The 27,923-nt window shown below is 43.1% G+C and overlaps 1 protein-coding gene across 2 annotated transcripts in view; it reads right to left on the bottom strand.

The window, feature by feature from the left end:
- Positions 1–27,923, bottom strand: part of LOC144696457 (solute carrier family 28 member 3-like) — a 231,588-nt gene that overhangs the window by 133,184 nt on the left and 70,481 nt on the right. For both annotated transcript variants that reach the window (XM_078567765.1, XM_078567772.1), the window contains exons 2-4: positions 21,017–21,117; positions 13,778–13,967; positions 11,935–12,079 (exon numbers count right to left, since the gene is read on the bottom strand). In XM_078567765.1, the coding sequence (XP_078423891.1) occupies positions 11,935–12,079; positions 13,778–13,967; positions 21,017–21,117 (436 nt within the window). The remainder of the gene's footprint in view (positions 1–11,934; positions 12,080–13,777; positions 13,968–21,016; positions 21,118–27,923) is intronic.

The following is a 27,923-nucleotide window of genomic DNA, read 5'->3' as shown; positions in this document are numbered from 1 at the left end:
TTTTTGATTCCAATTCACCTGGGCCAGATCTCTTTTCAACTCGCTGAAGTTAGACCTTCCTCCAGTTAAGTATTTTCACTGAAATAAAAGCAAAATACTGCAGATGCTGGAGATCTGAAATAACAACAGAAAATGCTGGAAAAACTCAGCAGGTCTGGCAGCATCTGTAAGGAGAGAAACAGAGTTAAAATTTCGAGTCCATATGACGCAAATTCTGTTTTTCTCTCTCCACTGATGCTGCCAGACATGCTGAGTTTTTCCATTTTCTGTTTTTATTTAAGCATTTTCATGTTTGATTGTACATTGTCCTTTTCCATAACTATTCTAAACCTGATGATATAATGATCACTTCCCTAAATGCTCTCCCACAGAAACAAGTTTCATTCTCCATAACTGGGTCAAGCACCATTTCCTTCCTCATTGTTTTCAAAACAGTGATCAAGAAAGTTCTCTTGTACACATTTCAGGAATTCCTCCCCCACTTTTCCCCATACACTGTCACTATCACAAGTCTATTTTAGGATAACTGAAGTGCCTCACTATCACCAAAAAGAATATACAGCACAGAAACGGGACATTTAGCCCAATCAGTCCATATATGTCTCACCCTCATCTCCTCCCCTCCTTCCTTGTCTAACTCAATCAGCATAACCTTCTATTCCCTTCTCCCGTATTTGCTTATCTAGCCTCCCCTTAAATGCATCTATACTATTTGCCTCAACCATACTCTGTGGTAGTGGGTTCTACATTTTCACCAGTTTTTGAGTAAAGAAGTTTTTCTGAATTCTCGATGTGATTTCCTGGTGACCATTTTATATTGATGGTTTCTAGTTTTGCTCCTCCCCATACATTGGAACACTTTTTGTCTACTCTATCAAAACTTTTCATGATTCTAAATATTAGGTCACCCCTCAGCCTTCTCTTTTTAAGAGACCCAGGCTGTCCAACCTTTCCTGATATGTACCATCTCATAGTTCTGGTAGCATCTTGTAAACCCGTTTTATTTGCACCTCCAGCGGTGCGTCAATATCTTTTTTAATAATATGGTGACCAGAGCCGTAAATAGAATTCCAGATATGGCCTAACTAAGGCTCAATGCAAGTTTACTGTAACTTCTCTGCTTTTCAATTTTAATCTTCCAGAAATAATCCCTAATGCTTGGTTTGCTTTCATTATGGTCTAATTGACCATGGCACAACGTTTAGTGATAAGCATATTTGCACTCCCAGATCCCTTTGCTTCTCAGTAAGATTCTTATTTTCCATGTAATAAGTACCGTTATTTTTCTAACAAAAAGGAAGTACCTCACTTATCTACATTGAAATCCATTTGCCAATTATATGCCCATATTACTAGTTTATTAATGTCTTCTTGTAATTTGTTGCAGTACTTATCAGTGTTGAAAATCCCCCCCCCCCGCCCCCCCGCCCAAATTGGTGTCATCCACAAATTAAGAAATTGTGATCTTGATTCCAAAGTCTATAGCATCAATATAAATTATGAACACCAGGGATCCCCAGTGCTGGCCCTTATGGGACCCCACTTCTACAACAACTACTTGTATTTATATAACATGTTTAAAGTAATAAAATGTCCCAAGGCGCTTCACAGCATTATAAAAGCATTATAGAACAAATTTTTGACATCAGGTACATAAGGAGATATATTAAGGCAGATGACCAAACACTTGGTCAAAGAGGTAGGTTTTAAGGAAGAAATAGAGGTAGAAAGGCGGAGAGTTTTAGGGCCTAAGCAGCTGAAGGTGCAGCCACCAATTGTAGAGCTATTAAAATTGGGGATGTGCGAGAGACAAGAATTGGAGAAGCACAGATGTCTCAGAGGGTTGCAGGGCTGAAAGAGATTATAGAAATAGGGATGGGAGAGTGTCATGAAGCTATTAATGTATATAATATTATTGGAAAATATTTTCTTTTAAAATAGAGGTTCAATCTGTGGCAGTGGCTTAATTGGATTAAAGCCAGATAGTCTGGGTGCTTTGATGTGTACTAGTTTGATATGTGGGAGAGATAGAGTGCATATGCATTTTTTTGAATAGAGCATTCACGAAGTGGGGTGAAACTGACACATATCTAGCAGATACCAAGCAATGTGTTTATATTACTAATAAAATTGGTACTATGAAAGGAGTTTTATTATTAAAAGGTGGAGTTCAAAGAGGCTGGTGATACATTGAGAATTTACATTCAATGAACAGTGCTAGGTATAACTTCAGCAGTTTTTGGGTGTGCAGAGCAGAGGCAATGTAAGGTCAAAGCCTGTAACCTACCACTGTGTCTGCAAGGAACCAAAATGAAAGGAACCTCATTTTGAATTTGTATGGTGGAAATGCTTTGCCTGGTATCTGGTTAAGTCTATGGGTTGCTGTTGCCTTAATGGAGATTAGTTTGGGAATTTGTTAAAAGTTATGATCATAATAATTTGTAGCCATGTGTATATATATTTTAACCTGTGTAAAATAATAAAATGTTTCATTTAGTTTAATGTAAAATCTTGAGAACTAGTGGTCTGATTCCTGAATTTAGAGTTGCATCTCAAACATAACACTTAAAATTATAGGTTATGACAGTTGTTTAAAGTTTCCCTCTTGGATTTTGAAATAACTCGGCTTTACCAACTGATCGGTCATAACAAAGAGCATATGGAGGGATGTGAAAACAAGGATGAGAATATTAAAATCTAGGCATTGTTCAACTGGGAGCCAATGTAGGTCAAGGAGCAGAAGGGTGATGAGTGAATGAGACCTGGTGCAAATTAGGATACATTGGCAGAGTTTAGATGACCTTAAGCTTATGAAGGTGAAAGATGGGAGGCTGGCCAGCAGCAAATTGAAATTATCAAGTCTAGCAGTATCAAAGGCATGGGTGAGCATTTCTGCAGCAGGTGAGCTTAGGCGTGGGCGAATTAAGATAATGTTCAGGCAGAGGAAGTAGGTGTCTTAGTGATGGCAGTAGTGTCTTAGTGGCTGGAAGTTCAATTCTGGATCAAATACAACACACACTCTGCCATTCTGAATAGCTACCCTTTACCTCTACACTCTGCTTTCTGTCTTGCAGCCAGCCAGGGCCAGGGAGAGAAATCATGGGTCCTGGTGCTTCTCCTGTTTCCAGGACCCTTATTCCACCCCTCCCACCTTTAACTCGCCCCCTCACATCCTTCAGGTATCCAGAATTGGGAACTAGAGCCACAATGGGGTCGAACTATTTTGTATAGGTTTAGCAAAGCTTCTTGGTTTTTGTACTCTATTTATAAAGACCATCGAAAGCTCAGGTTTCAGCATGATATACTTTACAACCATGGCTGTCCATCCAACTTAACTGTTCATATTATTCATCCAGTTTCGCTTCTTTGAACCTAGCCCCATGCAATATCCGGACAGCAAAATCCAAAAGACTTGAACCTCACAAGCACCATAAAAACAATTGTATGTATAAATGAGAATATCTTGAACTAACAGTGACATATTCTATTGGTGCATGACTCCTGGTTTCACTTCCAAGTTTAAAAATGGCAAAACCTTGCAGTAACTTACTAACCAATTGACCTGCAGTAATGAGCTATTTCTATCCATACAAGCGGACTTTGTTAGCATAAAGATTACACTTTGCATTGAGACCAATATTTTCTAATTTTAAACTGAAATTAGCCTTACACTCTTAGAAATTCCCAGCATGGAGCATATATTAGGAGAGCAAAGTACAGCAGATGTTGGAAATCTGGAATATAAACAGAAAATGATGGAAACACTCAGCAGGCCAGGCAGCATCTATGGAGAGAGAAACAGAGTCAACACTTCAGGTCCATGATCTACACTAGTTCTGACAAAGGGTCACAGGCCTCTGTTTCTCTCTGCACACATGCCATCAGATATGCTGAGCATTTCCAACATTTCCAGTTTCTATTGGAGCAAAAATAACCCTTTTTCCAGCCCTTGAAAAAGCAATCAGACTTCTTCTGAGCCTCTCATTCCCCTTTTGCAGGAAACCCAGCAGCAGCTGCCTGAGATTTGGTTTGGCACAACATTAAACATGAATTTCAAAAAAAATGTTAAGGTATAAAGAAAACATATACAAACTGCTGGGCCCCAAAAAAAAATCAATGTCAAAACAATAAATTGATAATTAAAAAAAAACTAATTATTAAAAATGACCATAAAAAAGTGTCAAGCAGCAGAGCAAACTAATAAAACCTTTTCTGCCTTTTCGCTCAAGAAGCAGAGCTGGAGAGACAGACAGATTAGGCCCCATGTGTAGGTCACCAGGGAACTGGGAGGGGACAGGAGCTGAGCTAAGGAGGTAAGTTTAACTAAGCCACTCTAGAATTCATATGAAAGTTGGGGTCAGAAGTGGGTTGCCTTTCAGCCTGGGTTTCCCTCCTCTCCCCACCCGGTGTGTGGATAGGTTTTGGGGAGGGGGAGGGTCTCTGTCCCCACACCGAACAGTGTGAGTGTGTGTGTGTGTGTGAGTTACATAGAAAACATACATAGAAAATAGGAGCAGGAGTAGGCCATTCAGCCCTTCGAGCCTGCTCTGCCATTCATTATGTTCATGGCTGATCATCCAACTCAATAGCCTGCTCCTGCTTTCTCCCCATATCCTTTGATGCCTTTCGCCCTAAGAGCTATATCTAACTCCTTCTTGAAAACATACAATGTTTTGGCCTCAACTACTTTCTGTGATAGCGAATTCCACAGGCTCACCACTCTTTGGGTGAAGAAATTTCCCCTCATCTCAGTCCTAAATGGTCTACCCTGTATCCTCAGACTGTGACCCCTGGTTCCGGACTCCCCCACCATCGGGAACATCCTTCCTGCATCTACCCTGTCTAATCCTGTTTGAATTTTATAGGTTTCTATCAGATCCCCCCCTCATTCTTCTGAACTCCAGCGAATATAATCCGAACCAACTCAATCTCACCTTATATGTCAGTCCCGCCATCCCAGGAATCAGTCTGGTAAACCTTCGCTACACTACCTCTATAGCAAGAACATCCTTCCTCAGGTAAGGAGACCAAAATTGCACACAAAATTCCAGGTGTGGTCTCACCAAGGCCCTGTATAATTGCAGCAAGACATCCCTGCTCCTATAGTCAAATCCTCTCGCTATGAAGGCCAACATACCATTTGCCTTCTTTACCGCCTGCTGCACCTGCATGCTTACCTTCAGCGACTGGTGTACGAGGACACCCAGATCTCGTTACACATTCCCCTCTCTCAATTTATAGCCATTCAGATAATAATCTGCCTTCCTGTTTTTGCTACCAAAGTGAATAACCACATTTATCCACATTATACTGCATCTGCCATGCATTTGCCCACTCACTCAGCTTGTCCAAATCACACTGAAGCATCTCTGCATCCTCCTCACAGCTCACCCTCCCACCCAGCTTTGTGTCATCTGCAAATTTGGAGATATTACATTTAGTTCCCTCATCTAAATCATTAATATATATTGTGAATAGCTGGGGTCCCAGCACCGATCCCTGCGGTACCCCGATGTTCCTGATCGTGGGGGAGACCAGAACCAGGGGTCACAGTCTGAGGATACAGGGTAGGCCATTTAGGACTGAGATGGGGAGAAATTTCTTCACCCAGAGAGTGGTGAGCCTGTGGAATTCGCTACCACAGAAAGCAGTTGAGTTGAGTTCACTCCTAGTCTCAGGGTTCTCACACACTCTTACCAACAGACATACACTGTCACTCTCCCTCACGCACACACCCCCTCTCACACACTGTCATTCTCTCTCTCTGTCGCTCTCTCACTCACACACTCACTCGCTCTCTCACTCACACAAGTCACACTCGCACTTGCACTCACCATCAAGGGAGGACTGAGGTCAGGGGAGAACATAGGAACATAGAACCTTTAGAACCAGAACCAGAACCAGGCCACCTGTGGAGGAAGTAAAGCTGAAGCCTGTTTTGGAGGTGAAAGTTGCTGAGGACCATGTGGTAAAATCTCCATCCCTAAGAATCTGCCTGCTCGTGGCATTGTCCCCACCACTGGAATTCCACTTTGTTTTGTTAAAACCCCAACAGCATAGCCCAAGCTGGAGACAAAACAAGAAATACAGATTCCACCCCCAAGGCCTCATGATCAGCAAATTAGGGAATGGCAGAGCGTGCCACCACGAAGCCCTAGGACAGGTCGCAGTGAAAATTAACTGGGGGATACAGAAACAATCGTTAACCAAATAGTCCTCAATTATTGGTCAGGAGCCTGCTTCAAGATATTGATGAGATGGAGCTGAAAGAGTTTTTCACATGATATGATGTGGTGGATGGAACTCTGCATTAAGAGTAGCAGCTGGAGGGGGTCAGCAGGGCCGGAGAGGCAAGACACTAGGTGCTTTACCTCTTATTTTCTGCTCCAGCAGCCTCCAACCAGCTCTGAAGAAACAAGAGTAAAGCTAAAGGAAGCAGCACTCAATGATGACAAGGTCCAAATACAAGTCCAGGAGGTAGTGAAGGAGGGACTGGGGAAACTGGCACATCCTATTACTGTTCAGAATAACAGTAATCATTGGCCGATTAGCCTGTCAACCGGAATGGTTTACGTGCCAGGTTGACTGCCTTGGACACTGACCAATCCAGATTGTCAGGCTACTTGCTCAATGAGCCCGGGCCCCCCCTAGAGGCACAAGCCCTGGTGATTAAGACCTTCCGCACCCACCACTTCCAGGCCCTGCAGCCAGCTAGCTACCCATTCTGCTACTTTTCCCCGATTTCGCATGCTCTAAACTTATTAATTAGTCCATTATATGGTGCATTCTCAAAGGCTTTTTGGAGATCTATATAAATTGCATCTACTGCATTACCATTGTCCACACTCTCTACCTCTTCAAATAATTAAATGAAATTGGTCAAGCAAGGCTTTCCCAACTGAAATTCATATTGACAATTCTATATTACCTTTTTGGATTCTAGACATTTTTTGTTTTCTTCTTTAAGAGAGATTCCATTATTTTTCCCACTACCAAAGACAAGTGACTGGTCTATAGTTTCCTGGACATGTTTTATCTTCCTTTTTAAATAAAGGTATAACGTTAGCCATCTGTCATTCCGCTGGCACTACACTTTCAGTCGTCTAGGGAGGAAAAGCTCTTGCATCTTTCTGTAATTTGCCTGAAATTTTCTCCTCTATCCCCTTACCACTTGTTGGTGGCCAATAGCATACATCCAGTAGCCCAATAGATCCTCTACTATTCCTTATTCTAACCATATTTGTCTCTCAACTACTTCATCCTTTTCCAGTGCTGTAATAGTCTCTGATTAATCCTACCAATTCCCTTTTTTCTATACTCAATTTTTCCTAGATACCTTGTGATCAGAAATATTAATTTCTCAATCCTTCCCTCTTTGAGCTAGCTCTCTGTTACTGTTATAAAAGCAAAATACTGCAGATGCTGGAAATCTGAAACAAAACCAAAAATAGTCCATATGACTCTTCATCAAAACTAAGGAAATATAGAAATATTTCCTTAGTTCTGATGAAGAGTCATACAGACTCGAAACATTAGCTGTATTCCTCTCCGCAGATGCTGTCAGACCAGCTGAGTTTTTCCAGCTATTTTTGTTTTTGTCTCTGTTACTGTTGTTTTACAATCCCATGTGGCAACTTAAGCCTGCAGCTCATCAGTTCTGTGTATCTGTCTTCAGAGTAGAAAACACAAAAAGCATCTCAAGAATAGTAGAAAACTGATGGGTACAAGGAAGGGAGGAACTTAAAATAATCATGATCACTAGAGAAAAAGTATGAGGAAAACTAATAGGGCTAAAGGCTGAAAAGGTCCCCTGGAGTCGATGGCCTGCATTCTAGGATCTGAAAGGAAGTGGCTGCAGAGATACTGGATGCGTTGGTTGTATTCTTCCAAAATTCCCTAGATTCTGGAAAGATCCCAGAGGACTGGAAAGCCACAAGTGTAACACCAGTATTAAAGAATGGAGGGAGACAGAAAGCAGGAAACTATAGGCCAATTAGACTAACATCTGTCATTGGGAAAATTCCAGAATTAATTATTAAGGAGGTAGTAGCAGGACATTTAGAAAATCATCATACAATCAAGCAGAGTCAACATGATTTTATGAAAGGGAAATTGTATTTGACAAATTCAGAAAATTTCTTTGAAGGTATAATAAGCAGGGTGAATAAAGGGGACTAGGAGATGTAGTGTATTTGGATTTCCAAAAGACATTTAATACAGTGCCACATTAAAGGCTACTGCACAAGATGAGAGCTGATGGTGTTGGGGGGTGATACATTAGCATGATTAGAGGATTGGCTAGTAACAAGAAACAGAATCGGGATAAATGGATCATTTTCAGGTTGGCAAACTGTAACTAGTGGAGCGCCCAGGGATCAGAAATTACCTGAAGTGGCCTAGTAAGCCAATCATTTCAAGGGCAATTAGGTGTGGGTAACAAATGCTGGCCTTGCCAGCGATGCCCACATCTCATGAAAGAATAATTTAAAAACAAAAAAGCAAAAAAAACGGGAAGCAGAATATTATTTAAATGGAGAGACTGCGCTTTGCTCTGGTACAAAAGGATTTAGGTGTTCTTGTGCTTGAATCATAAAAAGTCAGCATGTAGGTACAGCAAGTAAATAGGAAGACAAATGATATCTTGGCCTTTATTGCAAAGGAGATGGAGCATATAAGTCTTGCTACAACTGGACAGGGCATTGCTGAGATCACACCTAGAGTTATGTACAGTTGGTCTCTTTACTTAAGGGGGGATATACTTGCATTGGAAGCAGTTTAGAGGAGGTTCACTAGGTTGATTTCTAGATGAAAGGGTTGTCTTTTGAGGAAAGATTGAGCAATTTGGGCCTATACTTATTGAAGTTTAGAAGAATGAGAGGCAATCTTATCCAGGCATATAAAATTCTGAGGGCACTTTTTAAAAATTTGTTGATGGGATGTGGGCTTCGCTGGCTAGGCCAGCATTTATTGCCCATCCCTAATTGTCCTTCATTGAGGTCTGCTAAGAGTCAACCACACTGTGAGTCTGAAGTCACATATAGACCAGGCCAGATAAGGATGACAAATTTCCTTCTCTAAAGGACATTAGTGAACCAGATGGGTTTTTACAACAATCGATGATAGTTTCATGGACACCATTACTGAGACTAGCTTTACATTCCAGATTTATTAATTGAATTCAAATTCCACCAGCTACTGTGGTGGGATTTGAACCCATGGCCCCAGAGCATTAGCCCGGGTCATTGGATTACTTGTCCCATGACATTACCACTACACCACCATCTCTCCCAAACAGGCTTAACAGGGTAGCTGCTGAGAGAAAAGCAAATACTGTGGATGCTGGAAATCTTAAATAAAAACAGTAAATGCTGGTAAAACTCAGCAGATCTGGCAGCATCTGTGGAGAGAGAAACAGAATTAATGTTCTAAGCCCATATGACTCTTCTTCAGAACTAAAGAGAAGTAGAAATGTGATGTGATGGATTTTATCCAATTAAGAGGAGGTGGAGCAAGTGGATCAAGATCGAAGGTCGGGGATAGGTGACAGCTAAGGAGAGATTGACAAAGATATCATGGACACAAGACAAAGGGAGTGTTAATGGCAGTGGTAAAGAGGATATTTCCCCTCACTGAGGAATCCAGAACGAGGGGACAGTTTAAAAATAAGGGGTCTCCCATTCAAGACAGAGATAAAGAGGAATTTCTTTTCTCAGAGGATCGTTGGTCTTTAGAATTCTCTTCCACAGAGAGCAGTGGAGGCTGTGTCATTGAATATATTCAAGGCTAAGTTAGACAGATTTTTGATCGACAAGGGCGTTAAGGGTTATGGGAAACAAGCAGGAAAGCAGAGATAAGGCCAAATCAGATCAACCATGATCTTACTGAATGGCAGAGCAAGTGTGATGGACCAAATTTACTCCTAATTCTTATGATCTCATGATTTTACCATGCTCCATGCATTTACATACATGCACTTCAAATGCATCTTAGGCTGCTTGACATTTGCCCCCTGCAAGATGCCTCCTGTTTCTAAACTATTCTTTACTCTGCAGTTATTTGTTTTTCCCAACCTTCTGTCTACCTTGTTTCTCCTCTCTGGTATTTCATCATGTGGCCTTCTCCTGTCAAACGAGTTTAAATCCTTCTCCACAATATTAGCTAATCTTCCCATGAGCACAAACATACCATCTCTGCTGCAGTGTAACCTGTCTACCTTGAACGGGTCCCTCTTGCCCACAACTGGCTCCAATATCCCAGGAATCTGGAGTCCTCCCTCCTGCACCTTTTCTCCAGTCACAGGTTAACTTATTTTGTTCTACTATGTAGGATCGGAATCCCCTCCAACTGGGCTTTTATTGAATATAAAACCCCCCAAAAAACTTTGCTTCATGGACATAAATACTGCAAAACAAACAGGCCAAACCTCAACACACAGAGGCAGGCTGTACTGCCTGGGGTTAATCTTCAAAGCATGTCAATGCCAAAACCGAGTCAATACTATGTAAAGACACTGGGACATTATCATCACAAAGACACAATGCAGGTGCCATCAGACAATCCAGTTAAAGAAACTGGGAGACCATCCCAGCAGGTGGCCCCAGACAACAGACATCACAGAAACAAGCATTGACAATAGCTAAGGTGAATGGACTTTACCACATGCACATCAGCTTGGGAGTCAGAGACATCACACCTGGATGGGGTCCATTGTTTCAGTCGTGGAAACAATATCGCGATGAACGGTTTTTCTAGACCAAGGCAGGAACCAGACTAAAGAGATTAAAAAGGCGCTAAACACCAACCATCCAACAGAATGTCTCCAGGAAATATGCTTTGATATTGTCAATAAAGTTTGTAATAAAATGCCAAAGACCGCAGTCACCAAGGAGGATCAGGAACGGTCAACCTGATTCACGGACCTACAGCTCGCACCAGAACAGCCAGCTGGTGGGAAGTTGTAAGTATCAGCCAGAACCGAGGGACATTGGGGCTGAAGTTTAAGGATAGTTTTAAGGGTAGCAACTAAAGCCTAAGGGGGCTTGAGCTGGACCAAGTAAACCTTGGGCAGGAACTTGGGGTTTTGCCTGTGGGTTTTTCTTTTCAGTGGAGGCTTTTATTAATAAAGTCGTAGTTTTGAGTGTTATGTGGTGTCGTTACACTAGTTTAGAGTTCTTGTATTAGGGCATTGGAGGTGCTTTGTTTATAAACAAGTTTGCGGTTGAGCCTAAAACCATGTGTCCGTATAAGTTTGACCTTTATAAAATCCTAAAGTCAAGAACTAACAGTAAGGGTGATCCGCTCGCAAAGAACCCCTTACAACTATTCTTATACTCACTGTATGCATGGTACTGAGAGCAAACCAGGTCTTTGGTCTTGAAATTCTGGCTGAAGGATCTCAGTCCTTTTCCTTCCTTTCTTTACACTGCATGAAGGGGGCAACACATCATGCAGGACTCATGTCGGTTGCTGCAGAAACACCACTCTACCCCTGACTAACTTGATTCAGAAACTCCTTAACGTGGTGGAGATACTTTTTCAACCTTACAAGCTGGGTGGTATCCTGGCAGAGCGGATCGCCCAAAATTTGTAGAAGGTGCCTGATTTCTGGTCCATTGATTGCAACAGAATTAAAATTGCACAGGTTGCAAAACAGCCAAATTATCTGCCAGATAGCAAAGTAAAAAACCTACCCCTAGTAACTGGCACTAACATTTCAGTTCTCAGCACTGGCATCTTAATTAAGTATAAAACTTCATCATTTCGACTGTTTTTTTTTTAAAAACATGATTCACTCCATGGATTAAACTGATTTGGACATACACGACCAAAATAAAGAACAAAACTACAGGATATAATTAAAGACTATTTGTTAAAACTACTTTCTGGTTACCTGGTAGGAATGACAAAAATTGAAAAAACATGTACTGACTTTACCTTTTCTGGATATTTTGAAAAGATGAACAAGAGGATAATAAACAAGAGAAGTCCCACAAAGGAAATGAGCTGGTTCGAATCTTGCTTGGCTGTGTCCAGTGCAAGCCAAAGTATAATAAATGCAAATAAAGACACATACAGAGCTCTGAAGTAAAAGAAAATATAAAAGTTTGGCAAAGTCTTAGTTTGGTCAGCTTTATTACATTGTAAGGAAGCAATAAACTCTAGCCATTCTATCAGGCTCTGACATAACTTTGGAATTACCTGAAAAACACCCTGTTAAGTAATACACCAGCTTGACTTGGACACATATCACTGTTCCTCCATCATTTGGGTCAGAATTCAGGAACTCCCTACCTAAGACCGTTCTGGGGTAACCATCACCATAAAGACTGCAGTGGTTCAAGAAAAAGGCATACTGTCGCCTTCTCGGGGCAACTCAGGATGGACAAAAAAATATTGCTTTTCCAAAATCACCCACATCCTAAGAACTAAATAAAAAATAAATAAATCCTCTACCCAGCATTTACTCTTCCAAGGGAAAGTTCCATATGAATACTTAAAGACCCTGAAGTTATCTCCAGAATATTTATTCATCCTCATGTCTCCACTACACAATCTTACACCGTCATCTCTACACAATCTTACACAATCAGTGCTCGTCTTCCCACCGGTTCTATTTCACAGAACATCATAGATGTTTAGTATTTGATCATGTAACATTTGGATAAATCTAAAACACCATCCTCAACTAGATATTTATCTACCTTCTTTTTAAAGAAGTTAATCAACATACACATGCTTTTGTTAGTTTGCCTAATTACAAATATCTAAAATTCCTTAGAAATAAAATAAAAACACATGAAAGGATGTTATTCTATGGGCAAGTTTAAAGTATTTCCTTGGGCTGAAGAGCTGGAGTTTTACTCTGCTTCTACACAGTAGGTCACCTTCTTGGATTTTCAAAAGGTTCTTGATAAGTATCAAATGATGACTGTGTTTGAAAATAAATGACTATGGAATAGTACAGGAGAAGTGGTTTCAAATGAAGTTTCCCAAGGAGGACTGATTGTGAGTAGGATTCCCAGGGTTCAATGCTGAATCCTCTTCTGTTCACTTCCAGAGGACAGCAAAGCATTATTAATTAAATTTGAAAATGTTACCAAATTTGGTGGAAAAGTCATTAACTTATAAGAGGAAAATAGGTTGAAACTGGATTTTGACAGATTGAGTAAATTAGCCCAAGGTAAACAGGGCAAAGAATCTAATAAGTGCATGTCTATTAAAGGTAATTCGTGGGAAATAGTTTTGGGGATCATCATTGATCACTTTCTCAACCTTCAGACTCAGAGTCAGGAAGTCACTTGCATTGCAACAGGGCCTTAAGTTGTATCATCCGGATGATTCATTATAAAACTATGGCCACTATAATAAGATTTTGGTATGACCTCATTTGAAATATTGTCCTGAATACACAGGTGTAAATGCCAAGGCTGTATCCGTGGACGTTCTCCATCACTGATCCAACCGGAATTTGCAAAGTCAGTGAGAGAGCACTCATTGACATAGAGCTATGAGGCCAATCCCCAGTGCCAGCTAGACTTATGCAGCTGGAAAATCTCAACTGTCAGCTACTGAGAAGTGGTGCCCAAAGTCCTCACAAAACCGCTGGGAGTACTTGATACATATAGTGCTGAAAGTAAAATAACAAATTTAAGTGCCAACATTTAAATTGATGGGCACAAAAAATATACCAAATTGTATAAGAAGAATTAAAGTAAGTTGAGTTGACATGAATCTCCAGACCAATTCTAGGATTTATAAAAGTGCATGCTTTACTCACATTTTGAACAGAATAGAGTACCGTTTGAAGAATCCGCTCCGTGAAGCAAACATCTTAACAATTGTGTCTTCATACTTTGCAATAAGCATATCCCAAAAGTAAAAAAAAATGGCTAGCAGTGTTAACACAAGGAGTCCAAGGGCTCTTTTAAAGTTCAAAATACATGCTGCAATCACCATGCAAAAGTAGCCTGCAAAAGAAATGAAATACTTTTCAATTTATGTATACATCTCTATCATGGATTCAAGTCCCACTCCAGACACTTGAGCATATATTCTGACATTTCAGTGGTGAGGGAGTACTATACTGTGGATGTGCTGACTTTCAGATGAGATGTTCAACTGCCTGCCTTCTCAGGTGAAGTAAAAGATCCATTTGCACTTTTCAATGTGAAGGATTCAGAAGGGATTTTTCCCGTGTCCTGATCAACATTTATCCCTCACTAATTTCACAAAAACAGGTTAACTGATCATTTAGCTAATTGCTGTTTGTGGGATCTTTCTGTGTGAAAATTGGCTGCTGCATTTCCCTATAACAGTGACTACTCTTCAAAAGTACTTTATTGGCTGTATAGCACCAAATCATGGGACAGGATTTGGGGTTAGCACTAAATCCACAGGGATTATTGCTCAATTTCTAGTCTCATGGAAAATTCTGCTAAAATAGTGAACAGCATCACATGCTCAGCCACACATGATGTAACTATGCCTCTGTGGAGAGAGAAACATACTTAGTTAGTGTTTCACATCGAATATGACTCTTCTTCAGAGCTGCTGAGCTTTTCCAGCACTTTGTTTTTTATTTCAGATTTTCAGCATCTGCAGTATTTCACTTTTATTATGTAACTATGCCTTTCAGCCGACCTGTCAGTATATACTCTTGATTGTCAGGGCCAGCTGTTCAAGGCAGAAGTAACTTAATAAAAGGGAGTTGACATTTTACCTGCAATCTTGTGTTTTGCAGAGCAATTTTGAAAATTACTGTTTTGTTGAACTCCAGACACCTGAGCTCAGACTTTGCCTCCCACTTGGAGTGGGTGGGCTCTCAAAGGAATTTTCTAAAATTAAAATTAAATTAAATTTAAATATGAGGTTCTCTATGGAAATCCCATTACATATGGTGCACATGTTGGAGGAAGAGGAGACAGCCAGAGAAGCCGGGCACATCAGTCAGCAATAGTAATGCTGTTGAATGTCAAAGGCACATATAATTTGGCAGAAATGTCACCTGGCACTTATTAGCATAAGACTGAATGTTGCCCAGCTCCTGCAGAATGAGGAGTTGCAAATGCAACTGAATACTGTGCAATCATCAGCAAATATCCCCCCTTCAGACATTATGATGAAGTGATAGGTCATTGATGAAGCAGCTGAACATGGTTGGGCCTAGGACACTATACTGAGGAACTCGTGCAGCAATGTTCTGGGGATGAAATGCTTGGCGTCCAGCAAACACAACGGGCAGAATTTTACGACAGCGGGATTTTATGTTCCCGCTGTTGTCAATGGGATTTATAACGGCCTGCCGCATTTTACGGCCCCGTCCCCGCCGAAATGGGGCCGTAGAATTCTGCCCAACAAGTTTCTTTTGTGCTATATATGACCTCATCCAGTAGAGAGATTTCCCCCTGATTCCCATTGAGTTCAATTTTACTAGAGCTTCTTCTTGTCACAAATCAGTCAAATGCTGACTTGATGTCAAGGGTAGTCACTCTCCCCTTACCTTTAGAATTTAGCTCTTTTGCTAAGTTTGGGCTAAGATTGTATGAGGTCTGGAGCTGATCTGTCCTGGCAGAACCCAAACTGAGCATTGCTGAGCACTTATTAATCAGCAAGTGCCACTTTACACCACTGTTGACAACACCATTCATCACGTTGCGGATGATTGAGAGTAGACTGATGGGGCAGCAATTGGTTGGATTGTCTCCCTTTATTGTGCACAGGACATACCAGGGAGATTCTCCATGTTTCAGGTAGATGTCAGTATCGTAGCTGTTCTGGAACAGCTTGGCTAGGAGCACAGTTACTTCTGGAGCATAAGTCTTCAGCACCATAGCCAGGATGTTGTTGGGGCCCACTGCCTTTGCAGTATTCAGTGCACTTAGCTATTTCTTGATATCAAGTGGAACAAATCGATAGGCTGAAGACTGGTATCTAGGACAGAGGAGGAGGCAGTGATGGATCATCCACTCGGCACTACTTGACTGAATGTGGCTGCAAACATTTGCAACTGTGCTGGGTGACGCCATCACTGAGAGTAGGGTGTCCGCAGACCCTCCCCCTCAAGATAGTTGTTTAATTGCCCAGCACCATCCTTTCATAGCTGATGACACATTAAATCAACACAGTTGCTGACTGATGATGCAATGAGTTTCACACATCCAAATATACATCAAACAAGCTACTGGAATGTTGAAGGAATCATTCTATATGCCACATTGGGCACAGAAGTCCTGCAGCTTGTCCTCAGTAAAATCTCCAAAATTATGATCACATATTGTGTTCTCTAAAATTTTTGCCTTCAGCAAGGTCTAGAAATGAAATAACTGAAAAGGAAAGTGAAACAGCACAGTTCACAAAGGTAGATGATCAGGTTTTGATGGGGAATAAAAGATGGCAATCAACAAAGTGGGGGGGCAAGGGAACCTGATTCATGGGGCAGAATCTTTCATCCAGTGGGCGGGCGCACACCTGACCCGAACGGGAGTAAAATAGTGTGCAGTGACATTGGGTGGTCTCCCCTGAAGGCACCTCCTCTGAGGAGGAAGAGAGGGGCAGAAGGGAGAGGAGGCCAGGTGTCCCAATGCAGCTTCCAGGGGAGGGACCTGTGGGAGGAGAGGCGCAGGCACAAGGAGTACATGGCCAGCAGGTAGTCCAAGGCCAAAGGGGCTGCAGAAGACTCCACTATCCCGCTGCCAGGGTTTACAGGCGGCAATGCAGGTACCTCAATATGTCCGAGGCGCAATGCCGAAGGAGGCTCTGCCTCTCGAGGGAGAGCGTGACCTCCATTTGCCAGACAATTCGGCCTGAGGTCAGCTCCGACTGTGTGGGTGGACACCCCATGCCAGCAGCTCTGAAGGTCATGTGGCCCTCAGCTTCTATGCCTCCGGCTCTTTCTAGGGCTCAGTGGAGGATCTGTGTGGGGTCTCCCAATCAGCTGTCCACAGTTGTGTCAAGCTGGTGACAGAAGCACTGTTCAGGCGGGTACTGAAATTTATTCTTTACCGTACGGACAGGGCCAGCAATGCTGAGTGAGCCAGAGGCTTTGCAGCGATTGCTGGGTTCCCCCGCATCCAGGGTGCCATCGACTGCACACATGTGGCCATCAAGGCGCCAGCAGGTCAGCCTTCGTCAACAGGAAGGGATTCCAATCCATGAACGTGCAGATAGTGTGTGACCACAGGATGCAGATTCTGCAAGTCTGTGCAAGGTACCCTGGCAGCTCCCACGACGCTTACATCCTCAGACACTCCCAGGTGCCAAGGCTCTTCAGTACTCCAGCCCAACTGAATAGATGGCTGCTGGGTGACAAGGGCTATCGTGGAAGAGGTGGCTCATGACGCCTCTCCATCACCCAAGAACAGACGGAGAGAAGGGTTACAATACGAGTCATGCCTCCACAAGGGTGGTGGTAGAGAGAGTCATAGGTCTTCTCAAGGTGCACTTTTGATGCCTGGGCCATTCAGGGGGAGTGCTACAATACCCAGGAGATTGGGTGTCACTGGTCTTGGTAGCATGCTGTGCTCTCCACAATCTGGCACTGGAGGAAGAGGATTGTAATGCAGCTCCACAGGCCACGGATGATGAGTCCAGTAGTGAGCCCAAAGAGGAGCATGGTGAGGAGAACACAGTCAGCGTGGAGCCAGAGCTCAGTAACCTGCAGGGAGGCAGGGACACTAGGGATGCCTTGATCCAATACTCCTTCAGTTAGGTTACCAAAGATCAGCTTCAAATACATGCCAGGGCTGCCGCCTCCATCCCGGATGTCTGAAAGGACCCTTTCATTTGAACACAAAGAACGCTAAGTGCCTGTGCAATAAAGTTCAGAGCCACCTACATCCAGCATCACATACTGGTGTTCCCCGCACCAACGATATAAAAAGGTGAAGCATGCTCAGGCCATGAAGACAAAAACACAATTTATGTCATTCTAACAATTCAATAATGTTAATAGGAACGCTTCTGGTATTCAACATCAGACTGGTATAAATAAAGTTAACAAAAATGAACATAAAGTCACCCATGACCTGTCCCTCTTGTGCTCATGGTGCTTTTAACTCACGTTTGCGAGTGTTACATCTAGGTGCTCCACCCTCACTAGCGCCAGTATTGGAGACAGCCTGCTGACTCTGCTGTCTTGTTGACTTTGATGACCTTGGAGGTCGTCCTCTGGCCAGTGGAGCCTGTGCTGGCCCCACCTGGGATGGAGCGGTCAGTGTCATGGCTGATGTCGCCCCAGTCACTGCAGCTTCATCAGATGTCACGGTCACTGGCGGAGGGGCGGAGGAGCACCCTGAGAGAAGCCCGCAGAGACGACAGGCAGTTTGTGCGCCAGCGTGAAGTTGCTGTGGACTTCCGTGCACACTATTTATAGACGGGCACTGGGTGCCTCATCCATCTCCCACACTGACACTGACCACCTGAGGTCAGCACCTGTGTGAGGGCTTGCAGGTCCAAGCACAACCCCAGGATCCCCTCGTTCTGTCCCTGGAGTTGCATCTCCATGAGAGTCGCCACTCTCTCAATGCAGGAGGAAATGCACTCAACTGTGACAGTCACCACAGTGCTCACGTCTCCTTCATGGAGACCATGGCATGCAGACCCTCATGGATCTCTGCCAGATCCTCCTGCACATACCACTGGACATCCAGTATCTGACACCTAATGGATGCCTCCAGAAGCTCATCATCAGCCTTTGACTGAGCATCGTCCTGAACCCCAGCAGTCCTCTGACTGCCGTCGCACCTCAAGCAATTGTGAAGTGCCCTCGTCAATATTCACCGATACACTAGCTGCTGCTCTACTGCCCATCGAGGTGCTGGTATCTGCACTGGTGCCTGCTTCAAAGAGCGGCTCTGAGGTAGGTGCAAATGATGCCCAGTGGTCCTCCAGTGTCGGAGTTGGCCCTTCAGGGTCCAGAGATTGAATGCCTGCTGGTGAACCTAAAAGGGAGGAGAAGGACATCATTAGTTAAAGTCATCACATTGTCACTGTAATGCCAGGAACCTTGGTGAGACAACAGAGATCTGCATCATGGTGCCCTCATCTTCCAATGATCAATGCGGACTCCAGGTTCGAGGCTCACATCATTGAAGAGGCTACACTAGAGTGGTTGCACAATCTGAAATTCTCACCTCTGTGCACTGCACTCTTACCTTCGTCTGGCATCCCCACCTCTCCACGCCCAGTTGCACGTGGGGCGTGCCAGTTCTCAAGCTCCACGGCATCTTGCTCATAGCTCGAAAGGATTAGGAGGCTTGCGGGGCTCCACCGGTCCGTGACCTTTCTATATTGTTGTGGGCAGTCTTCTCCTGAAAGAACAGAGGAGCATTGATTAGTCCACTCTGTACATGCAGCAGCATTGCAGCCTGGCCAACACCAGCTGAGGAGCACCTGGCAGGGCACTTCTGAGTCATGACCCTTGAGCCACAAGGCAATCAGTCCAAGAAGCCAGGTCTCACCCCCTTGGCCAGCTCCGACATGATTGACAGTTGGTATTCAGACTTTAACACCCTTGAAGTCCACGGGGGGACGGCCAGACCTTAACACATCTGCACACTGATCCATGCCAACATGGCAGTCACCCTTCCTGAGCGCAACAGGTCATTGAAGCACTTCCGGCACTGCACTTAGGAAAGCCGCACCACATCACAGCTGCTGACCACGCTGCCACCTCCTCCCATGCCCTCTTGGTGAGGTGCGGTGGCCTCCTCCTCCCATCCCTGGGGATAAGGGTGTCCCAAGAGGACGGCAAGGCATTCATCAGAGAAGTGGGGGGCTGAGTGCCCACCCGACCTGTCCTCCTGCCTGCCGATTCCAGTCACACTCAGCTCCATTGCGAACATACAGGAGATGTCCTCCATGGCAACCTTCTGAACTGCCTGGGCCGTTTTTAAACCAGCCACCGGGTCGCCATTGGAACCAGCGGCCAACAGGCCCCTGCCCCTGCTCGGCCGTTCCCAGCCAATGCGGAGCCCACGCTTAATTCTTAATTGGCCCACCAGTGTGAAGTTGCGGTCGGGGCCCGATCGCGGGTGGCGGTCCGCTTTGCAGTTGCTCCCAGGCCCGCCCAGCTGACAAAGGGAAAATCCTGCCCATGGTAATGATCATATTCAATCCACTATTATACCACAGCATTTCTCAACACCAATGTCAAATCCAATAGTAACCTTGTCTCATGCTTCCAAATATAGACATACCACTCAGCCAACAGGCCTTTAATATTTCAACCCATTTACTATAAACATGGTCGAAATAATGTAATGTTTATCCGCAGATTCCTTTCCCTAGTGCTCGACTGAATTGTTTTTTCACTTATTATGGTATTCTTTCTACTTATCACCTGAGGGCCAGGGTACATACACAAGAATCTTACTGAATTCAGGGGTGAACCTGTGACAGAGGTGGTTTTCTGGTATTGTTACCGTGACAGCCTGGTAATCTCTTCTTGCTACCACACACGAAGACATGAGAGGACTGGCCAAAAGGAAACAATATCTTACAACTTGGACCCCTGTTATCCCAGGGTCCGGATGCACGCTAATGAGTGGGTAAACAGTCCTAATGTTAGAACAGATGTCCTGTAAGTCCTAACCTGAAGATTTTGTAAGTGCTCAAAATGGTGGCTCAAAGGACTCCAACCAATGCACCCAAGGCTGAAGGTAAACAGTCAGTGCTTCTACATTGAAAACACTAACTAACCTGGAAGGCGAAGACATAGAGATCATGAAAACTCCTGCAGAAATCCTATCCTTATTTAAACATTGCAATTTCAGTTGCTGTGAAAAAAATTGCAAATGAGCTTTTCAAAAAGCAAAATCGTTATAGCCAAATGCTTACATGCTATTTTTCCCATTCTAAATGTTTACATAGGAATGTTTCCCTTATAAGTGTTAACATAAAAAACATTATAGGAAGTAATGTACGTGGACAGGAAGTTTGTACTATATACTAGATTATAACAATATATAAGTATATTAATCATGTTGTTTTCAGTTATTCACAATATCTTAAACACTACCTGTCAGGAAGATGATCAGAATTACACGATAAATAATTTTTCTGTGCTTTGAAAAGAATTCTTGCTGCTGTTCATATTTCTTTCCACAAGCTCTAAAGAAGCTGAACATACAAAACAACTAGTCAATCATAGAAAGATTTAATTTATAGCCTCTATTGATTGACATTGTAAGTCTCATTCAGCATGAGTGGTATGAGATATATTCATTGTATGTAAATATTTGTGTAGGGGGGAGATGAGTGTTTTATGTGTAAACATTTTGTGTAAACATGGGTGCATGTTTAAGTGTATATTGAGATTGTAGAATGAATATAAGCATTGAAAATGGTAAATCATTGAGCTGATTTAATGCTCACATTTAACTAAACTATTTGTTTTCACTGACTACGATGGTATCTGTCTGCAATAGCTTTCTGCCCTCCGTCAACTAACTTCAGTGTTCTAATACAGATTGAAGCCTGAAATTAATCTAATTATTATTTAATATATGGTTGAGTGAGATCATAGAAAATTTACAGCACAGAAAGAAGACACTTGGCTCATCATGTCTACGCCGGCTGAAAAACCGGCCACCCAGCTTAATCCCACTTTCCAGCATTTGGTCTGTAGGCCTGCAGGTTACGGCATTTGAGGTGCATATCCAGGCACCTTTTAAATGAGTTGAGTGTTTCTGCCGCTACTACCCTTTCAGGCAGTGAGTTCCATACCCCCACAACCCTCTGGGTGAAAAAAGTTTTCCTCATCTCCACTCTAATCTTTCTACCAATCGTTTTAAACTTATGCCCCCCTAGTCACTGACCTTTCTGCTAAGGTAAATGGATCCTTCCCATCCACTAAGGCCCCTCACAATTTTGTACACCTCAATCAAGTATCTCCTCAACCTCCTCTGTTCCAAGGAGAACAATCCCAGCCCATATAATCTTTCTTCATAGCTGCAATTTCCCAGTCCTGGCAACATCCTTGTAAATCTTCTCTGTACCCTCCCTGGTGCAATTACATCCTTTCTGTAATGAGGTGATTGGAACGGCATACAGAATTCAAGTTGAGGCCTAACTATATAGTTCCAGCGTTACCTCCCTGCTCTTACATTCTATGCCTTGGCTAATAAATGAAAGGATTCTATATGCCTTCTTAAATACTATCAACCTGTCCTGCAACTTTCAGGGATCTGTGGACCTTCACTCCAAGGTCTCTCACTTTCTCTACTTGTATTCACCCATTTATTGTGTAATCCTTTGCCTTGTTTGACCCCCACAAATGCAACACCTCACACTTCTCTGGGTTGAATTCCATTTGCCACTTTTCTGCCTACCAGACCAGTCCATTGATATCTTCCTGCAGTCCACAGTAATTTTTCTCACTACCTACCGCGCAGCCAATTCTTGTGTTGTGCAAACTTCTTGATTATTCCCCCTATATTTAACTTTCAGATTATTAATATACACCACAAAAAGCAGGGGACCTAGTACTGAGCCCTGCAGAACCCCACTGGAAACAGCCTTCCAGTGACAAACAACATCCATCAACAATTACCCTTTGTTTCCTGCTGTTAAGCCAATTTTGTATCCAGCTTGCTATATTCCCCTGGATCCTATAGGCTTTTATTTTTTTAACCAGTCTGCTGTGTTGGACCTTGTCAAAAGCCTTGCTAAAATCCATGTAGACCACATCAGCTCCACTACCCTCATCAATCCTCCTTGTTACTTCGTCAAAAAACTCAATCAAATGAGTTAGATACAACCTCCCCTTAATAAACCCATGCTGACTGTCCTTGATTAACCCATGGCTTTCTAAGTGACAGTTTACCCTGTCCCTCAGAATTGATTCCAAAAATTTGCCCAAAACTGAGATCAGACTGTCTATAATTATTCAGTCTAACCTTTGCTAACCTTTTAAACAAAGGTAGAACATTAGCAGACCACCAATCCTCCGGCACCTTACCTACATCCAGCGAGGATTGGAAAATGTTGGTCAGACCCTCTGCTATTTCCTCCCTGGCTCCTTCTAACAGCCTGGGGTAATTTCATCCGGCCCTGGTGACTTATTCACTTTCAAGGATGCTAATCCCCTTAATATTTCCTCTCTCCCTATGATTATCACATCCAATACTTTACACTCCTTCTCCTTAACTACAACGTCTGCTTGGACCCCCTCTTTTGTGAAGACAGATGCAAAGTATTCATTCAGAACCATACCCCCATCCTCTGCCTCTGCATAGGTAACCTTTTTGGACTTTTATGGGCTCTACTCTTTTCTTAGTTATTCTCTTACTGTTAATGTATTGATAAAACATCTTTGGGTTCTCCATGACTTTGCTTGTGCATATTCTTTCATGACCCCTCTTTGGTTTCCTAATTTCCTTTTTGTTTTCACCCCTCCTCTTTCTATACTCCACTCAGCTTTCTGTGGTATTGAGCTCTGTGTCTGACATAAGCTTTCCTTTTCTGCCTTATCTTACCCTGTAAACTCCTTGACATCCAGGAGGCTCTAAATTTGGCCGTCCTACTCTTTTTCTTTATGTGAACATGTTTACTCTGAACCCCTTGAATCTCCCCTTTGAACGCCTGCACGACTCTGACACTGATTTACCTTCAAGTAGCTGTTTCCAGTCCACTTCGGTTAAATCACTCAGCTTAGTAAAATTGGCCTTGCCCCAATTTAGAACTTTAACTTCTGTTTTATCTTTATCCTTCTGCATAATTGTGTTAAAACTAACTGAATTATGATTACAACCACCTACATGCTCTCCCACTGTCACTCCTTCTACTTGGCCAGCTTTATTTCCAAAAACTATGTCCAGAATTGCACCCGCTCTTGTTGGACGTGCTACATACTGGCCAAAAACAGGTCCCCTGAATGAACCTCAAGGGCAGAATTTTTCCGTCGACGAGCTGGGGGCGGGGAACCCCCTGACGTCATCCCACCCCATTTAAATATTCAGGAAGGCGTAGGGACAGCGCGATCAGCTGTCCGCCCGCCGACCTGTCGATGGCCAATTGAGGCCATTGACAGGGTAGTTAAATCAATTAAAGGCCCTGCCCGTCCAACCTTAAGGTTGGTAGGCAGGCCAGGAGCCCCAGCGGGCTTCTGAAAAAACATGAAATCTCATCCACCGGTGGGATGAGGTTTCATGTCGGTTTTTAAAAACTTTAATAAAGTTTCTGTGATATTTATTAACATGTCCCATCTCGTATGACATTGTCATATGAGGGGGATATGTTAATAATTTTTTTATTTTTCTATTTTTAAACTTTCAAAAACTTTCAGTGCTCTCCCTGAGGCAGCACTTAGTCTCAGGGAGATGAGCGCTCTTTAGCGCGCATGCGCGAAAGAGCGCACACTGGCAGTTGGGGAATCCCCCCTCGCCCACACAGGAAGTGCATGGCACTTCCTGAAAGGTGGCCCGCTAGGCGGGCCTTAATTGGCTCGCTCACTTAAAATGGTGGCGGGGCCCATTTCAGCAGCGGCGATCAGCTGCCCGCCCGCCGCCGAGCCGGTGGGGCCCGCCCACCCATCAAGGGCAAAATTCTGCCCCAAGAATTCTGCTCCCTCCATTCCTTTCACACAAAAACTATCCCAGTTAATATTGGGGTAGTTAAAATCCCCGACTATTACTGCCTTACTGTTTGTGCACTTCTCAAAGAGTTGCCGATACATTTGCTCTTCTAGCTCCCTCTGACTGTTTGGGTGTCTATAGTACACTCCCAGTAATGTGACTGCCCTTGTTTGTTCCTAAGCTCACTCCATATGGCCTCAATTGATCTTTCTAAACTATCATCCCTCCTCACAGCTGAAATTGCTTCTCTAACCAAAATTTCCATCTACCTCCCTTTTTATCTCCCTATCTCATCTGAAAACCCTATAATCAGCCAGGTTGAGCTACCATTCTTGTCCCTCTTTAAGCCATGTTTCTATCTGTGCCCTCAGCTCGTGTCGTTTATTTGCTATACTCCTTGCAATGAAGCATATGCCCTTGAGCACTGTAAAACTCTCTTCTTTATTTTCCATTTTTTGTTTCTTCTGTCTTCCAGACTCACTCACTGATTTTCTGCCTTCCATTGTTATTTCTGATTTTGCCCCATCTGAATCTACCTCGGGTTCCCATCCCCCTGCCAAACTAGTTTAAACCTTCCACAACAGCACCAGTAAACCTCCCAGCATGGATATTGGTCCCAGCCCAATTGAAGTGCAAACATTCAGCTTCTACAGGTTCCACTCACCCAGAACCAGTTCCAATACCCCAGGAATCTGAATCCCTCCCTCCTACACCATCTCTCCAGCCACGCATTCATCAGCTCTAACCCCATATTTCAATGCTCAATAGCGCGTGGCACTGGTAGTAATCTGACGATTACTACCTCTGAGGTCCTGCTTTTTAATGTCTTACCTAGCTCTCTAAAATCTGCTTTCAAGACCTCATCCCTCTTTCTATCTATGTCATTGGTACCAATGTGAATTATGACCTCTGGCAGTTCATCCTCCCCCTTGAGAATGTCTTGCAGCTGCTCTGTGATATCCTTGACATGGCACCAGGGAGGCAACATACCATCCTGGAGACACATCAACAGCTGCAGAAACACCTGTCTGTTCTCCTAACTATGGAATCCCCTACCACTATTCCTCTTCCACTCTTCTTCCGTCACACCTGTGCAGCTGAGCCACCTGTGGTGCCCTGAACTTAGCTCTTGCTGCAGTCCTGAGGAACCATCACCCTCATTGCTGTCGTGTGCAAGCCTATACATGCATAATTCCATTATGTCATTAGACTGGTAGAAATATTACTCATCTGAACCAATCTGATTCATTTGGAATCCGGGGGTTTATTTTTTATTTTAACTTCAGGAACAGTCAGCTGTTCAGGTTGGCAAAAGATAAATGGATCCCAATAACCAATGCTGAAAAGTCCATTGTTCAAAATTTACAATGTATACTAAGAACTTAGATTTTGGAATCAAAAACACAATTTCTAAATTTGCAGATGATACCAAATTAGGCTGGATAGTCAACACTGAGGAGCTCTGCAACAACTTACAAAAAGACATAAACTTGCAGACTGAACATATCATTGGCTGTTGAATTTTGACATAGGTTAAGTGTTGGGTACAATGTTTGAGTAAAATAAGACAACTGCACAGTACTTGGAATCGTAATGGGGAGAGGAGCAAAGGGACCTGGGAGTGCAAATACACAAAACATAAACATGCAACGTAGGTCATTAAGGCCAAAGTAAAAGCAAACCAAGCAATTGGGTTTATTTCTGCAGCGATAGAATTGAAAAGCAGAGAGGTTATGACAAACTTATATTGAACTATAGCTGAGCCATAATTAGGAGTTCTGGTCACTATATTACAAAAAAGGCAAAGAAGCATTGGCAAGAGTGCAAAAATACATTTATAAGGATGATACCAGAAGTGTGAGATTAACCTATCAGGAAAGGATGAACAGGCTGGGTTTCTTTTCTCTTGAAAAGAGAAGGCTGAAGGATGACCTAACAGCAATCTTTAAAATTATGAAAGGTTTTGATAGGATAGACAGAGTGTGTTCCCACTTATGGCAAGAGCAAAACTGGGAGCCATCAGTAAAAGATATTCACCATGAAATCAAATAGAGAATTCAGAAGAAACTTCTTTACCCAGAGAATGGTGAGAATCTGAAACCCGTTACCACAGGTAGTAGCTGAGGCGAACAGTACAAATGCATTTAAGGTGAAGCTAGGCAAGCATACACAGGAGAAGGGAATTGAGGATTATGGTGATAGAATTAGAGATAGATGAGAAAGGATGGGAGGAGGCTAGAGTGAGTATAAACATCAGAATGGACTGGTTGGGTCCAATAGTCTGTTTCTGTGCTGTCTGTCTTCATAATTTTAATTCAGTCTCAGATCTGTAAGTGCTGTGGGATGCATGATGAGACACTAATATAATAAATTTGAGAATAAATGTAAAAATATATATTGATTAGGAATGTAAAAGAATGGGTCATGTTCATGAACCAGAGGGTACAAGAGTTTATGAGGAATGTAAAGATACTTTGGAGGGTAAATGACTACAACACATGAACTGCAGGAGTTCAAGAAGGCAGCACACCACCACCTTCTCAAGGGAAATTAGGGATGGACAATAAATGCTGGCCTAGCCAGCGATGCCCACATCCCATGAACAAATAAGAAAAAAACAGAAATGAGTACAATGGAGATAATGTTCAGAAAAGAATTTGCACTCTCTCATGTCCTCAGCATGTCCTAAAGCACTTTACAGCCAATGATTTTTCCCTCATCTTTCTTTTTGAGCTGACTCCCACCTTTAAAATGGTTGACAACCATCCTCCTTCAACACTGTCATCCTGCTGGGTGGGGCTGCTCATGCCTGATTCCATTCTCATCTATCATAGTCAGAGAATTACTTGCAATGGCTTCTCTTCCTACTCCTGCATTATTATCTCTGGTGTCCCCCAAGGAACATCCTTGGCCCCTCCCATTTCAGATCTAAATGCAGCCCCTCAGTGACATCATCAGAAAGCACAGCGTTAATTTTCACCCTGACAACATGCAGCTATACATCATCAATTTATCTCTAGACTCTTCCTCTGTTTTGAAACTACAAGAACACAAGAATTAGGAGCAGGAGTAGGCCATTCAGCCTCTCGAGCTTGCTCTACCATAGATAAGATCATGGCTGATCTGATTTTGGCCTCAACTCCACTTTCCAGAATGCTCCCATAACCTTTTACTCCCTTGTTGATCAAAAATCTAACTCAGCCTTGAATAGACTCAATGACCCAGCCTCTACCGCTTTCTCGGAAAGAGAATTCCACAGACTAATGACCCTCTGAGAGTAAAAATTCTCCTCATCTCAGTCTTAAATGGGAAACCCCCAATTTTTAAGCCGCGTCCCCTAGATCTAGATCC

The sequence above is a fragment of the Cetorhinus maximus genome, chromosome 2, assembly GCF_964194155.1.
Source record: "Cetorhinus maximus chromosome 2, sCetMax3.hap1.1, whole genome shotgun sequence".
NCBI lineage: Eukaryota > Metazoa > Chordata > Chondrichthyes > Lamniformes > Cetorhinidae > Cetorhinus > Cetorhinus maximus.
The sequence above is the reverse complement of the archived record's forward strand: the minus strand, read 5'-3'. Positions and strand labels throughout refer to the sequence as shown.